A 14,089-nucleotide genomic window follows, 5' to 3' on the forward strand; every position below is an offset into this window, starting at 1 on the left:
GAGCGTGCGTGCGTGCGTGCGTGCGAGCGTGCGTGCGTGCGTGCGTGCGTGCGTGCGTGTGTGAGGCTAGAGCATAGAGGAGTCGCATGTCTGGAAGGTAAGTTCCAGTTCACGTAAATGCACTTTGTCCTCTAGCCTCACCCTGAGCATCAGAAATCCTGTGCGTGTGTGTGTGAGAGAGAGAGAGAGAGAGGGAGAGAGAGAAGGTGGGTTGTCAGAAAAATGCACAGGAACTAGAAAGCTATTACTCATTCATAGCAGTGTCTTCTGAAAAGGTTAGGGAAGCTTGTGACTGAAAACTTTTCCAGTTTGAAGAGTAAAAAAAAAAAAAAAAAAGTTAACCTGACATGGTGTCACACTCCACATACATGAACTGTCCCAGTTGCACACTTTATACTTTTTTATTCTGTTTTCACTATGCTGTAGCTTCAAAAATAACAAAATCAATACTGGCTAGAAATGTTAGTCTGTACAGCAGCACACTATAACGGCCCAGGTTCAGTGTTGTGTTTTTGCTTGTTTTTTTTTCCGATAATACAGCACACGCTGGAAATGAGGAAGCTACTCACAGTGGAAAATAACATAAACACTGTGGTATTACGCACTTAAAAGCATGATACACCTGCAAAACACCTGAAGTAGACTCAAATGACGTCTTTTCTTTTTCTTTTTTCTTTTTTTTTTTTTTTTTTACCCATAGTGACCTTCCCCACGGTGCTCAGTGCCACATGGCGACCTCATCAATGACTGAAACGATGAGTTGCTCTATATTTATTTTGCAGGCTCTGCAGCTCTCAACAACATCTGAACATTTAACTGAGCACACTGGGGTATCATTAAAACAGTTGTCTGGTAATTGATCTAGCAATAGGCTGCCAATACTGATTGATTTTAAAAGCCTTCAGCAGTCCCAGTCCTAACCCTGTGGACTGGATTGAGTGATCCCTTACTATACATACAGTACAGTATGTGTAATCATATTAATGATTTGGTGCATTAGTGTTTATTGCTGTTTTTAAAACTGCTTTTCCTTCCTCAAAACTTGATGCAGTCATTTGATGTAATCATGTCAACGTCTCTCCCACCACTGCACACCAAAGAAATGAAGCAATTAAACGAGAGCAACTGTCTATGAGAGTGAAACTGTGAGAGATGAGAGAGAGAGAGGGAGAGAGAGAGAGAGAGAGAGAGAGAGCAGTCAGTTAACATGTTTCAATCCTGCTTCAGAAACACTGCTGTGCCTGTTTGTTAGTTGTAATTTTGTTTTTAGGGTCTGTTCTGAAAAATGCGATTGTCAAACCAAACAATGCCAATCCATTCTTCTTTTCTCACCACTGTGCAGCTGTGTGTGCCCAAGCACAAGCGTCGTCTGCTACTTATTAAACAAGTTTGACGTGAACCCATTTATCACTCAGTTATGTGGTCAGTTAGTTTGAACCAGGAAGGAGGAAACTTGCATGTGTGAAGGTGACACTGAGAATATGCAATGCTGTCTCCAAACTAGGACGATGGATACTGTGTGTGTGTGTGTGTGTGTGTGTGTGTGTGTGTGTGTGTGTGTGTGTGTGTGTGTCACAACAGCTCCCCTAGTTGAGTTAATTTCCCCTGACAGGAGGTCTCTACTCATACTTTCTGATAGAGAGAGATGAGTGCCTCCAAATCCACAGCCAGTGACACATGACTGACTGACTGACTGACAGACAGGCAGCCAGTAGAAAATTAACTCTCTTGGCTCTCTCTCTGTCAGTCTCAGGAGGAGCACTGACCTATGGAGATCTATGACACATAGAGCACCTCTTAACTTTGCTGGGGTCGATGATGCCCTGAGAGAAGACTTGCATCAATTCAGTCTCCTAAGCAAGCACAATCTATTCAGATGCTTGCCTTGATATTAACTATTGGAGCTGCTGCAGACTCTTCATTTCCTTCTTTTGCTACTACTGACATTGGTGACCTACAAACACTGGTGTAACTAATAACAATAAGGGCTGCCTTCCAACTGGGTGTGCCAGTACCCAGGGCCCCTGTCTTGAGAGGCTCACTTCACCTAAGTGTAACAGAGCCAATAGTATTAGTTACAATCGTGCCTTTTCTACTTTACTACACTAGTATCTGTAAGAAATGATATCAAAATGAATTCTCCTTTTAAAAAAATAAAAGTGATTCTTGTCCATAGAGTGCATGCCATCCTTAGTCAAATTGTTTTCTTTAGAATCACTGTACCAGATCTGATACAGAGTATTGATAATTGATCAGAACTTCTAAAACATGACTGGTGGTTATGATGTACACTGTTACATCAATGCAAGATGAGCCTGAGGCTGACATGAATGAATGGGCAGAGATGCTTCACTACTTACAGTCTAGTCAGATGCTATAAATATGAATGCTGCACTCTTGATCATTCATCATTTACTATGAGCCTAGGGGGATTCAGTAAGTTAAAATGCATTCATACGCAGTTTTTTTTGTTTGTTTGTTTGTTTGTTTTTTTTACTTACTAGAGCTATTAATGATCTGATCTGATTCTGCTGCTACAGTATCTGCTGTGTGTTGTATTTCAGCTTCGCTTTTCCTGGTTGAAAAACATGTTTTGTCCTGATACAATCATTGAGATTTCTGAGTTGTATGAAGTTATGCTTTTTGGCACCAGCGAGAGAAACTAGATGTAGGTGTCACTGCACTGTATTCTTGACCTTTGTTTTTCAGAGACGGATTTGTGGGAATTAATGACCGTTGTCAAGAGTTAGATATATATATATATATATATATATATATATATAAATTTAATAATTAGAATGAAATTCTCAACCTCAATTTCTCTGTCTAGTTAGAGGCCGGGGATCAGGTGGAGAGCCCAGGCCTCCATCCATCACTATCTTCAGAGCTGTCTGCTGATACTGTTTACAACTTAAATAAGGTCAAGACTGCATTCACTAAACAATCAGGTTTCCTTGAGAGCATTTAAGTTTGGTGGCTGCAGGACCAAAGCTGTGCCCAGAATTATTTTTGATAAAAACAAAACTTCTAATAAAAAGAAAGAAAATTAAACAGTTTAAATTACAGATATTCCTAAACCTTTGTAAGCCCCTTGTATTTCTTTAAGGGTTAAAAAGGTGCAACTACATCTTTTGTCACATTTGCTGAGTGTTTGTTTCAGGTTTTGTTTAAACCCTTTGTGTAAATTATAGAATTGTATCTCTGTTTAATGCTTTATTTTTAATTGTATGGGCTGTGAATCATACACCTGGTGCAAAAATAACCCATCAAATCTCATGTTTGAACATATTTAACATAACACAAAAATCCACTAAAGAAATGAATTAAATTCTTTGCAGCATTTAGACTTTTGAGTGGAGGAAATACCAGTTTATGAGTAATATGTGAGAGGAACATTTTTTTTTAAAATTCTGTTCGTAGCAAAGCTTCCAACTACTTGATCGATCACATAACTTTTACATGCGTCATGTACCAATCTCCTATTTTGTGCTGCATACGTTGCATCATCTACATCACCTATATCACTCACCTGTACTGTGTTGCAAAGCTTCTCAGAATCTATGTGAAAAATGCCTAATCAGACTATGAGATACTGCATAATGTTTAGACATGCTGCTGCTGTTTTGTTTTTTTTCTTTTAGCTGTGAGCTGAATGTGTGTGTGTTTGTGGGTGTATCTGGTGTAACTCCAGGTATCTGGTATAAACTAAATAGTGATAGTCTTTTGACAGCTCAACGTTGTACATAGAGTACAACCTCTGTCTATCACACACACATACACACATTGGTAGGAATACTTATCTCATATTCTCCACCAGACTGGAAACACTGTCAGCCTCACCACAAGCTTTTTAAGGGATGTTGTGCGTTTGTGTGGGTGTTCCTGCACGCATGTGTGAATTTCAGTGTTAAGTGCAGAGTTTTAGGTATGCACAACATTGTGTGTGTGTGTGTGTGTGTGTGTGTGAGTACAGCCTGTCAGTCTGCTTTACTGAGTACAAACTGGCATCATTAGTGAGCCTGCGACTGGCTGCCATGGCACACCAGGCTGAACACTGACAGCGAGGAAATGTGGAGTCTGAAAACTGTTGTATTATTTCCAGCACATTTGTACATTTGACAAGTCTGTATCTTCACAAACTTGGTTGCGGCTCGGCTGGCAGAAACGATAGTGAGACACAGGGAGATGAAACAAGCATCTGGCAACATGCACATATGCATGTACACACAGTCTAAAAGCTGTCAGCGAGAAGACAGCATTATGTAGCATCATTGCAATAATTCATATCATGGATCAAGTACAAACACGACCAAAAATAAATACCAACATCGTATCAAGAAAATGCTTTAAAGTTTTCAGCGCAACACAAAAGTCACATTAAAAATTCATATTCAACAAATAATAAGCCACATCCACACACAAATTGAAACTACTTTTATATAACAATGAACTACTAAAGATAAAAATGCAGTAAAATAAAATGCTACACCAACAGTTTCAGGTTTGTTTAAACTTATAAAGTATTATAGATTTGCCTCTGATGGAGACAAACAGCTACCTCAATTTGCCTCAAAGAAATGTATGGTTTGAATAGAAAATGTAATGATGCTTTAAAAGGAGTGCACGGAAGGCAATACAGCCATAAGTGTCAGTGTATTCACTTAATTGCCACATGAAAAACCTAGATGACAGTTTAGGCAAGATTTTGGTTGTGGTTTGTTGAGATAAAAACAGAGGTGTTACTCACACTTGGAAACTTCCTTGCTTAAATGGCAATTTACTGCTGATTTGTAGTCAGAGCAGAATTTGACTGCACTTGCTAATCCACCCCCTTACAGTATTTTAATGTCAGGCCATTGCTTGTTTCCATAACACAGTCCTCTGAACTATCCCTGGTAGTATTTACAGTGAAGACAATTTTGAGGATTTCCTGAAAATCTCTAATACCAGGATACACAGATGTTAGTAAACTCATTATGAACCACAGGTTAGACCTGTAGAACACCTCAGTTTGTTGTAGAGCAACAAAACTGTACTTGTTAGCCCATGGCTGTGCTGATAGCATAGCTAGCAGTCAGTTAGCTTAGATTATCATTAAGGCTTGAAGCAGGGGCAAACAGCTAAACTGACTCTGTCCAAAACAAACAATTTAATGTTGTTTTATCTTGTTTGTTTATACAAAATGTACTTTTTTATATTTTGTTTTGAATGAACTAAACAAATGAGGTGTAACATGTTAATCGGTGAGCTTTAGAGGTGCTGGCAGGCAGATTTGGTCACCTTTAGACACAGCCACCCTCGCTGTTTCCCTGTTTCTGGTCGCGCAGCTAAGCTAAGCTAATCTAACCAGCTCCCGGCTGTAGCTTCATATTCAAGCATTCTTCAAACATATTTGCCAAAATGTCAAACTATTCTTTAACCATTGTTTTCCTCTAAATCATGAGGCCATCTGGTGTGAGTGATTTTCAATGTGTGTATATGTAGAGAGAGTTGTATGTTTGTAAAGGGGAATAGTTGAGGGAACAAAATATAAATAAAGGAAAAAACAAAACAAACAAACAGCTAAAAAACAAATTAAAAAAACAGCACTGGTCAATATTGCAATATTTTTGTGCCCGGACCCCAATGATCATAATATAGTGACATTACAATGATAACTAATACATAGTAACTTTAATATTGATGGCTATGCTATACTAATAATGCCATCAACATAACATCAATATTAATAAAAAAACTTTTTTTTTTTTTTTAAAAACACACATACATCCCTACATACACACATATCCATATGCAGTCCTCAGTATATCTGCCCTCCTGTCAGTCCTCCGCTCTGATCAGTTCCTTTCCTGTCAGCTCAAAGTCCTTGACAGGTCCTCTCCGTGTCTTATTCTCCCTCCGCCTTGCTCTCTAGCTTTTGTCAATTCGACATCCCTGCTGCCAACCTTCTGTTCATTTTTAATCTGTCCTCCCACTGAGCTCTGCACTTTGTTGTCTTTCTCATCATCTCTGGCTCTTTGCTCTCCACTTTTGTTTCCTCTGCCTTTCCAACACCCACTGTATCTGCTGCCCTTCATTTTAGTCTCAAGTCATCTTTGTTCCTTTTTTTTCCCCCCCAGCTGAACCCTTCCTCTTTACCATTCTCTCTGCCTTTAAATATCCTCTGCACCTTTTATCTTTTACCCTTCCCCTCTCCTTTCTTCTCTCTCAGTAGTGCCCCTTCCTTTCCACCTTTCCAGCTCAGTATGTTCTTTAGAATGCAGCCTTTTTCCATTTACTCCAGTATCGCACCTGCCTAACGCTGTGTTTTGTGTCCAAAAAATTCTGAACAGCATCCCATCTCTGTTGCTTTGTTGCCCTTTTCTCAACAGCAGATCGAGTCCAGATAACCGGGTTCAGTGCTTAGTATTCACCAGTCCTCATGGCATATGCGCATTTAACCACCATGGAGGTGCTAACTGCATGTAGCACATAACACACTTCATTTCTACTACACATTTGCTCCATACTTAAGAAGACAGGTGGGGATTCGGCATGGAGTGGTAATATCTTTCGATCCGTCTGTCCAACAGTGTGTATTATGCCATGTAAAGTTAAGTTTTCTCCTCAAATGGCCATTTATTAGAGGGATGTCAGCCCAACAGGCTGATGTGAAAATAAACCTAAGTTGAATGAAGCAGGATAAAAATTGGGAAAGGATTGTTCTGGAGAGTGAAAATATGCAATAATATTTCTTTCAAGACTTATCAAAGTATATGGTGAGCTGGGGTCATACTTGGCAAGAATGATTAAAATTTGCTCTCTGTCTCTGTTTCTCTTCAGATCTTCTCTGACGTGCCCTCATTGCCTTAAGCAGAGCAACACCTTCGACCCGTTTTTATGCATCTCCCTGCCAATCCCTCTACGACAAACCAGGTGATGTATAACACATAGTCAAAGCTAAATTAAACTTGCTGTTGACGAAACTTTTTGTTTTTATGGATTTTTTTTTTGTAATGATTTTATGTTTTCACTTTTGTCCCACAGTGGTCTGAGTATATTTGCTGAGTCGTTGTGTTGGGAAGTTTCTACCCTACTCTGGTTTTATAGGGTAAATCTCCTGTAGGCCTCAGTGCATAAAATGTTTAGCCAAGCAAAAGCTTTTCTTAGCTGCTGGGAAGTTGACACTCTGGATGTATGAGGCTGTCATCTGATCTCAGTGATATAGATATGATCATCTCGTTTACCCAATGTAGCAGAAAGATTAGCCTCAACGAATAAGTAGAAAAAGCCATTGATCATACCAGATCAATGTAAAAGCACATATTTCAGAAGGAAATGGGATAAACAAGACTGTGTACACAAACACGTGTGTGCAACACATGTGCACAAACATACTGTGCATGTACGCTCCAGCAGCTGTTGGTCATGGTCATATCGAAGTGATAAATGTTGGCCGTCAAAAGTCCCTGACCAAACACTTTCTGTTGTTGTTTCCATTTTAACTGTAACAGAAGCTGCGTGTCAGCAAGGTCCCACTGTGAGACAGTATGACTTTGACATATGAAGACGGAGAGAGAGAGAGAGAGTTGGGATGCACAGAGGACTTTTTTATTTTTTTATTTTTTTTATTTTGACAGAGATGCAAACAGAGAGATAGAAAATGTCATATAGAATGACAGCTAGAAGACTTTGCAGCTCTAGCATGCTGTAGACATCACCCATGGGACCCCCTCACACCCGCACAGGTGATTTTCATTGTTTTGGCTGAGACGACTTTTTCTGAGGACCTTGCAGGTGAGTGTAGGCTGTGTTTGAGTTACAAAGTCTCCTGTTAGCCCTGTTTCACCTGTTAGGGTGAGGGACAAATTACACCTTTGTCATTCTTATTGGAAGGGCCTCTGTGTGCTGGCCCTTTTTAAATTCGTCCTGGAGCAAGGCATACCAGGTAACCACAACATTGTAGATTTGGCCCTGTTTTATTCCCTTTCTCTCTCTCTGCCCATGAGTCCAGTCGTGGCATAAAACATCTAACAAACATCAGTTGAGCTCCAGTTTCACAATTTCCCGACATTCAGTGCTCAATGAATCCTCCTATCTTCAAACATGCAGACACCTCTGCTCTGCATCCTCTCTGCATGGCTTCCACAGTGCTAAAACACAAACTCTGTTTTTTGCGGTGTGAGTTCTCTGACAGTGTGTGGTCTGTCCCTGCAGTTGCCTGAGCCCAGCATAGAGGGAAATTCATTCAGGTTCTCTCCTGGCCCCACACTGACCTGACACACACACACACACGCATATACACAGCGGCCTCATTGCGCTGTCCTGCTGCAGCAGTATCCCAGCAGAATGCCTGATAAGTTTGAGGCCCCCCAGAGACACTGCAGGGTCTGGCTGGCAGCGTGGCATTGAGGCCTGGGTGCTGCAGATAATGCCAGTATATGGCAGAGAGAGAAAAGGAGGATGGCAGTTTCTGAGTATCAGTCTTGTACATATCAGCCTTACCAAAGCTTTTGTTTCTAAAAACAATTTGCAATATTTAGAAAGGTACTAAAGAATGACAAAGATTCGTGTCACTTAACTGGTCAGTGACTCATTCAGGAACATGAATTAAGTCAGTAGGTCTCTGTCAGCTACCCAAGGTTGTGAAGTATTGGATTGCATGCAGCCTGTACCTTCTTTCAGCCTTTGTGGATGTGCAAGTGTTAAGCTAGTGTTATACATTTGGTTTGGCAGATCCTAATGCACTTTGTCTCCACAAACACATAGAACACTGGCAAGAACTGTAATACAAAATAAAGTGGAGAAACTGAACTACAAAACCAAATCAATGCACTGACCACAGGAGGTGCATCGTGCAGCAGACTACTGCAGCATTAACAGTATATTAACACACACTAAACCTCCCTCAAACCATCTGTAAACATATAACCCATGTTAAAGGATCATTATGTCGATTTTGTTTGTTTTAGTGATTTCACATTATAAATCACATAAACTGATCTGTTTTCTTGTCAAAGTTTTGCATTGGGTTCCATTCGAATGTCATGTGATGAAGGTAAGAACCTGTGTCCACTAAAAAGTCTAATGCTGGTCTAACGGCCTGACAGCAACCCATTTTTTGATGCAAGAAAAAAAACGATTATTTTTATTGCTCATTGTTTATCTCAATTTTGTTCACCAACAAGTTCTTACAAATCTCACGCCGTAATGGCAGACCTTTCAAATCAGCTTAGATGACCACGCAGTGCTAACGGTTATTTTTAAATTCTGCTCTGTTGTTCACTCTGAGGGGATTCACTACTACAAGGAAGTTAAAATTCTCTCTCTAGTGCAGACTGGTTCACGTTCATGGCGTGAACTGGAACAAATGGAAAACATGGCAACAGAGAGAGCATTCTCAGGAATATGGCTGGCAGAGAGGTGAAGTTTACACAGTTTGCAGTAATTGGTCTAAAACATGAGCAAACACTTGCTTGGTTGTTAGCCTCTAACATGGTGTTTCAAGTCCATTTTTGATGTTTTAGAGCTGAAGAATTCTGTGCACTCTTGACACGTCATGTTTAAGAGGTTGCAGTTTAATAGAGACGATCAGGCTCTAAACCGGCAGGGGGCTGGGAAGCTGGAAAAAACCTGACATCTCTATTTCCTGTTCCTCTCAAGCGCCGTCCCGCACCTCTCATACCATTTCATTTCACATCTCGAAGTCTCATCTCGGAGCATCTAACAACGTAAACGAAACAGCTGCTCAGATCCTCCGCTGTCTGCCCTGTCAACCTCCCCACTGCTCGCACATTACTCACCTGAATAATGCATGATGGGAAACAGGAAGCGGAGGTGTCAGCGATTACACCATCTTCATCCCAAATGAGAAGGCGTGACCTTACTTTGTCTTTTCCACCATACTTCCACAGTTTTTTTTTTTTTTTACTTTTATCCTTTCTATTTACTCATCTTCTCATCAAACTCCATCCTTAGTTACAGATCCCATCCTCTTTTAATTTTATCTTCTGGGTCTCTCCCTCCATCATTTCTCATTCTAACTTCTCCTTCATTTTCACTCTTACATTGCTTTGCAGCAGGTGTTCACATTGCTGAAAATCAGACATGTCTCAGCACACAGCAGCTTCCTGCAGGACCATCACCAATGTACTGTTTTAGCTCGGCATGTCTAGTCACGAGTCCACACACACACACACACACGAGGGAGAAATGAAACACAACAACATCTGAAAATTGGTAAATCACTTCAGATATTAATTCAGACAGAGAGTTTATGTTCATGAAATTTGACTTTGTACAACAGTATTGTCAGAGGAAATCTTTTCCCCCAAACATATTAGATATTAAACAGCTCAACAGTGCATTTAAAAATCTCATTTCACTGAATGATTTGTTTTGTTGTTTAGCAGCTGAAAAACATCAAAACTCAGCAAAGCTCAATATATCTCTTAAATAAACTGACAGCATGATGCTGTTGCCCCTGACGTTATTCTGCACAATGCATTAATCTGCTTTTGCTCTAGACTCTATGCACGATGCCTGGTGTGTGTGTGTGTGTGTGTGTGTGTGTGTGTGTGTGTGTGTGTGGTGTTGTGTGTGTGTGTGTGGTGTGTGTGTGGTGGTGTGTGTGTTACAAATATGTTAATAACTCAGTATGCCAGGGTGTGTTTGGAATCTGTAGTAATGTAAACATGCAAAATCAGAATTGCAAAACAATTTGGCACTGTGCTCTAACACATAATCTATCTTCCTTTCTCCATCCTCTTACCCCTCCCTACCTAACACACACACACACCCTCCCTCCCTTTTATTTCTCCTGCAGGCCGATGTGTGTGACGCTGGTGTTCAATACGAAGGGTCAGAGGTATCTGCGGGTGGGGCTGGCTGTACCTCTCTTTGGTACCCTGTCCTGCCTTAGAGCCATGGTGGCAGAGGAGGGCAACATCTCCCCGGACCAGGTACACACACACACACACACACACACACCCGTACACACCGTTTTCCCCCTATAATTTCTTTAGCTGTACAACAAATGACCACTGAAGCCACTGAAACAAACACATACTTATTACATTAATAATGCAAAATGAGAATAAGGGAGGTCTCCATCAACTGCAGCCTGTACACACTCACACAGTCCTGGGAAGAGGTGCTGTTTGTGGTTTTGTTAAGGTCATGATTATTCACCTTAATTGATCGGCACAACTTCACCTCGAAGTCCAATAGACTTTTTTTTTTTTTTTTACAGTGGACATTTAGGCTTGTCAAACACAGGTGGGACTAACACACTAATAATAGCTGCATTCAGTTTCAGTGTGCCATTTTCAAGGCTCTGTTATTCGTACATGCCGGCTGGCTGGCATTGTACTGTAGTGCTGAAACAATGAATCGACTAATCTAAGTTGATCGACAGAAAATTAGATAATTTGATAACTGACATTTATCAATCAAAAAGACCAAACATATTGTAGTTGCAGCTTCTCAAAAGGGATAATTTGCTGCTTTGCTCTATTTGATATCTGTTTTATAATGCAATGTAAAGATGCTTTGGGCTCCTCAAAATTTTGATCGGCATTTAGTAATATTTATGTATTTATTCATTTACTTTTGGCATCATAGTCTAAAAAGTTAATAATAGTCCATTGTCTATTATCCCAGCCAAATATTGCAGTGAGAACAAATTGAAATGCAGCCTGAATGCCTGCTGTATTCATCCTATTACTGTGGTAAGTACAGTCGATTAAAGTTCAACCAGGAAGTAGCACTGCAAGAGTAGATGTTTACGACAGACAGTCTGGGTAATCATTATCTTTACATCTACCATTGCTTCACTTACGATGAGTGGTTTAGATCATTTGGTTAAATGGTAAACCTCTTTAAAACCTCCATGCTTTCCGCCGTGCGCTCTCATGATTAGTCAGTAACATATTCTCAGGGAAACACGACAATAATGGGCAAAACTGCAACAACACCCAGGTAAAACAGATAATCCAACAGAATTTTCTCCCTGAATTCAAAAACATTTACACCCGAATGCACTCCCACGGTTAGCTCAAATGTCACCAACAAGAGAAAGGGTAAAGGAAAAGGTTCCAGAGGTGTGTGTGTGTGTGTGTGTGTGTGTGTGTGTGTGTGTTCATCAGTCTTTCTCCTGTCATACAGAAAGATGATGAATCTAAACCTGGGTCCACAGCAGCAGGAGAGCAAGAGAGCAGCAAAAATCTCAAATGTCCAGTGAAATGAAAAACACCTTATTCATGGAACAGAAAACACAGACACACAACCAACTGTAGAGAGACAAATGGCTAAAACCAGGATAAAATATTCCAATCTTGTGGCCTGCAGTGGTGGGGTGCAATAATGTTCTTCTTGAGAGCATGTGCTGTTAATATTGCTGCATTAAATTTCTTGTTTAATTTCTATTCCTTAGGGGTAGACATCTTTGTCAAACAACTAATAAACCATGAATTAGTTGTGTTTTTTTTTTTTTTAGTGAAGTTACAAAAAATATTTTGGAAATGGAAGTGTTTAGCATTCCTGTCCTAGACAAGTTGCCTGTGGGATTGTTTTGCAAAGTAGCAGAAGATTAATTTCAATTGTCCCAATTGTTCATTTTAATTCACAGTGGGAAATTTTTAACACTTGATATCAAAACAGGTTGCATCAAAACATAGATTCAAAATTAGCACAAAACAACAACAACAAACAGAAATTTTCACTTCTTTACTTGTGATTTTGGCAAAAAGGCAAATTATAGGACAAATTTCTGAGGGAACCCATCAGAAAGTGCTCAAACAAACACACGCAAACACACACACAAACAGTTCAGAACAGCCAGCCTGTGTGTTGCCTTTTATCTGTATCCATCTCTCCTCTCCTGTCCACTTTCTTTGAAGTATTTGAGTATGATAAAAGTGTGTGTGTGTGTGTGTGTGTGTGTGTGTGTGTGTGTGTGTGTGTGTGTGTGTGTGTGTGTGTGTGTGTGTGTGTGTGTCTTTAAGAACTAATATTCTATGTATTCGTGTACTGAAACTTGATATTTTTGAATCAAATGGCCTACGAACAGGTCTTTAAATCATCCATTTTTATAAGTTTGTTGTAGGTCAGGGAAACTCTCTTTCATCAGTGAGAGTTAACAAATGAAGTAGCATTTATTTATTTAGGAAAACACTGTTGCTATGGTTAACAACAGCTTAATAACCTTTGCGCCCAAAGTTGGCATGTTAAAATCAAGACCACGACACCTGGCAGCCGATCATAAATAAGTATATTCTGTGGTCAAGGTCCACACATACAACACAAATAGATAAACAAAAACTTCTCAGTGTGAAAAAATATTGAGCAGTGTGAATTTCACGGCTCTCCTCACTTAATACAATTATATGTTTCACTGTCAGGGATCTGAAGCTGTTGACTTGAACATGAAACTAGGAAATGTGCATCTCTGAGAATTAGAGTTGTGAAAAGAAACTTAGCCTCAATATCATTCCCTTTGCAGATGTTTATGTCTTGAATTTTTATATTGATGTCTTTCAGTTGCCAAGTTCTAGTCTCTGATGCTCTGCTTGTTTGAGAAATTCCTTTTAGGCTTTTGCAAGATGTTTTATATGATTTATTTTAGGGTTTTCTTTGAGCTGATTACAAATGTATCTATTTTTATTTCCTCTCTGAATTTGCCTGCATACAATATCATTGTTGGTTTATTTCTGAGTCATATATCTTCATAACAAGTTATCCCAGAGGGTCAACACTGGCACTCAATGTTTTTTTTTTAAATTCAATTTTCAGTTCAACAGATTGGTTATTTTCACCATTTCACCACGTCTGTCACTCTCCCTCTCCAGGTCATCCTATCAGAGTTGTACTCCACGGGTTTCCAGCGCTCCTTCTCAGATGACGACGACCTGACGTCAATTTCTGACAGCGACGTGGTCTACGCCTTCCAGGCTCCTCCCCTCTACAGTCGCGGAGGCTCTGCACCGCACTCAGGTAACCATGGCAACAAGACGTCCACTAAAAACACTGCCGACACTGACTTCCCACTCCGATTTGACAGTTTTTGCTCATTTCCAGTTTTCTCTTTGCCAGTCTTCCTCTGTCCTCTTGA

At 40.0% G+C, this 14,089-nt stretch overlaps 1 protein-coding gene across 1 annotated transcript in view; it reads left to right on the plus strand.

Annotated features, from left to right (window-relative positions):
• The window catches only part of usp43 (ubiquitin specific peptidase 43), a 111,264-nt gene that overhangs the window by 51,519 nt on the left and 45,656 nt on the right, over positions 1–14,089 (plus strand). The window contains exons 4-6 of the mRNA XM_022765040.1: positions 6,823–6,915; positions 10,805–10,940; positions 13,827–13,971. Of these exons, the coding sequence (XP_022620761.1) occupies positions 6,823–6,915; positions 10,805–10,940; positions 13,827–13,971 (374 nt within the window). The remainder of the gene's footprint in view (positions 1–6,822; positions 6,916–10,804; positions 10,941–13,826; positions 13,972–14,089) is intronic.

The sequence above is a fragment of the Seriola dumerili genome, unplaced genomic scaffold (assembly GCF_002260705.1).
Source record: "Seriola dumerili isolate Sdu_G_001 unplaced genomic scaffold, Sdu_1.0 BDQW01000621.1, whole genome shotgun sequence".
In the NCBI taxonomy this organism is placed as follows: domain Eukaryota; kingdom Metazoa; phylum Chordata; class Actinopteri; order Carangiformes; family Carangidae; genus Seriola; species Seriola dumerili.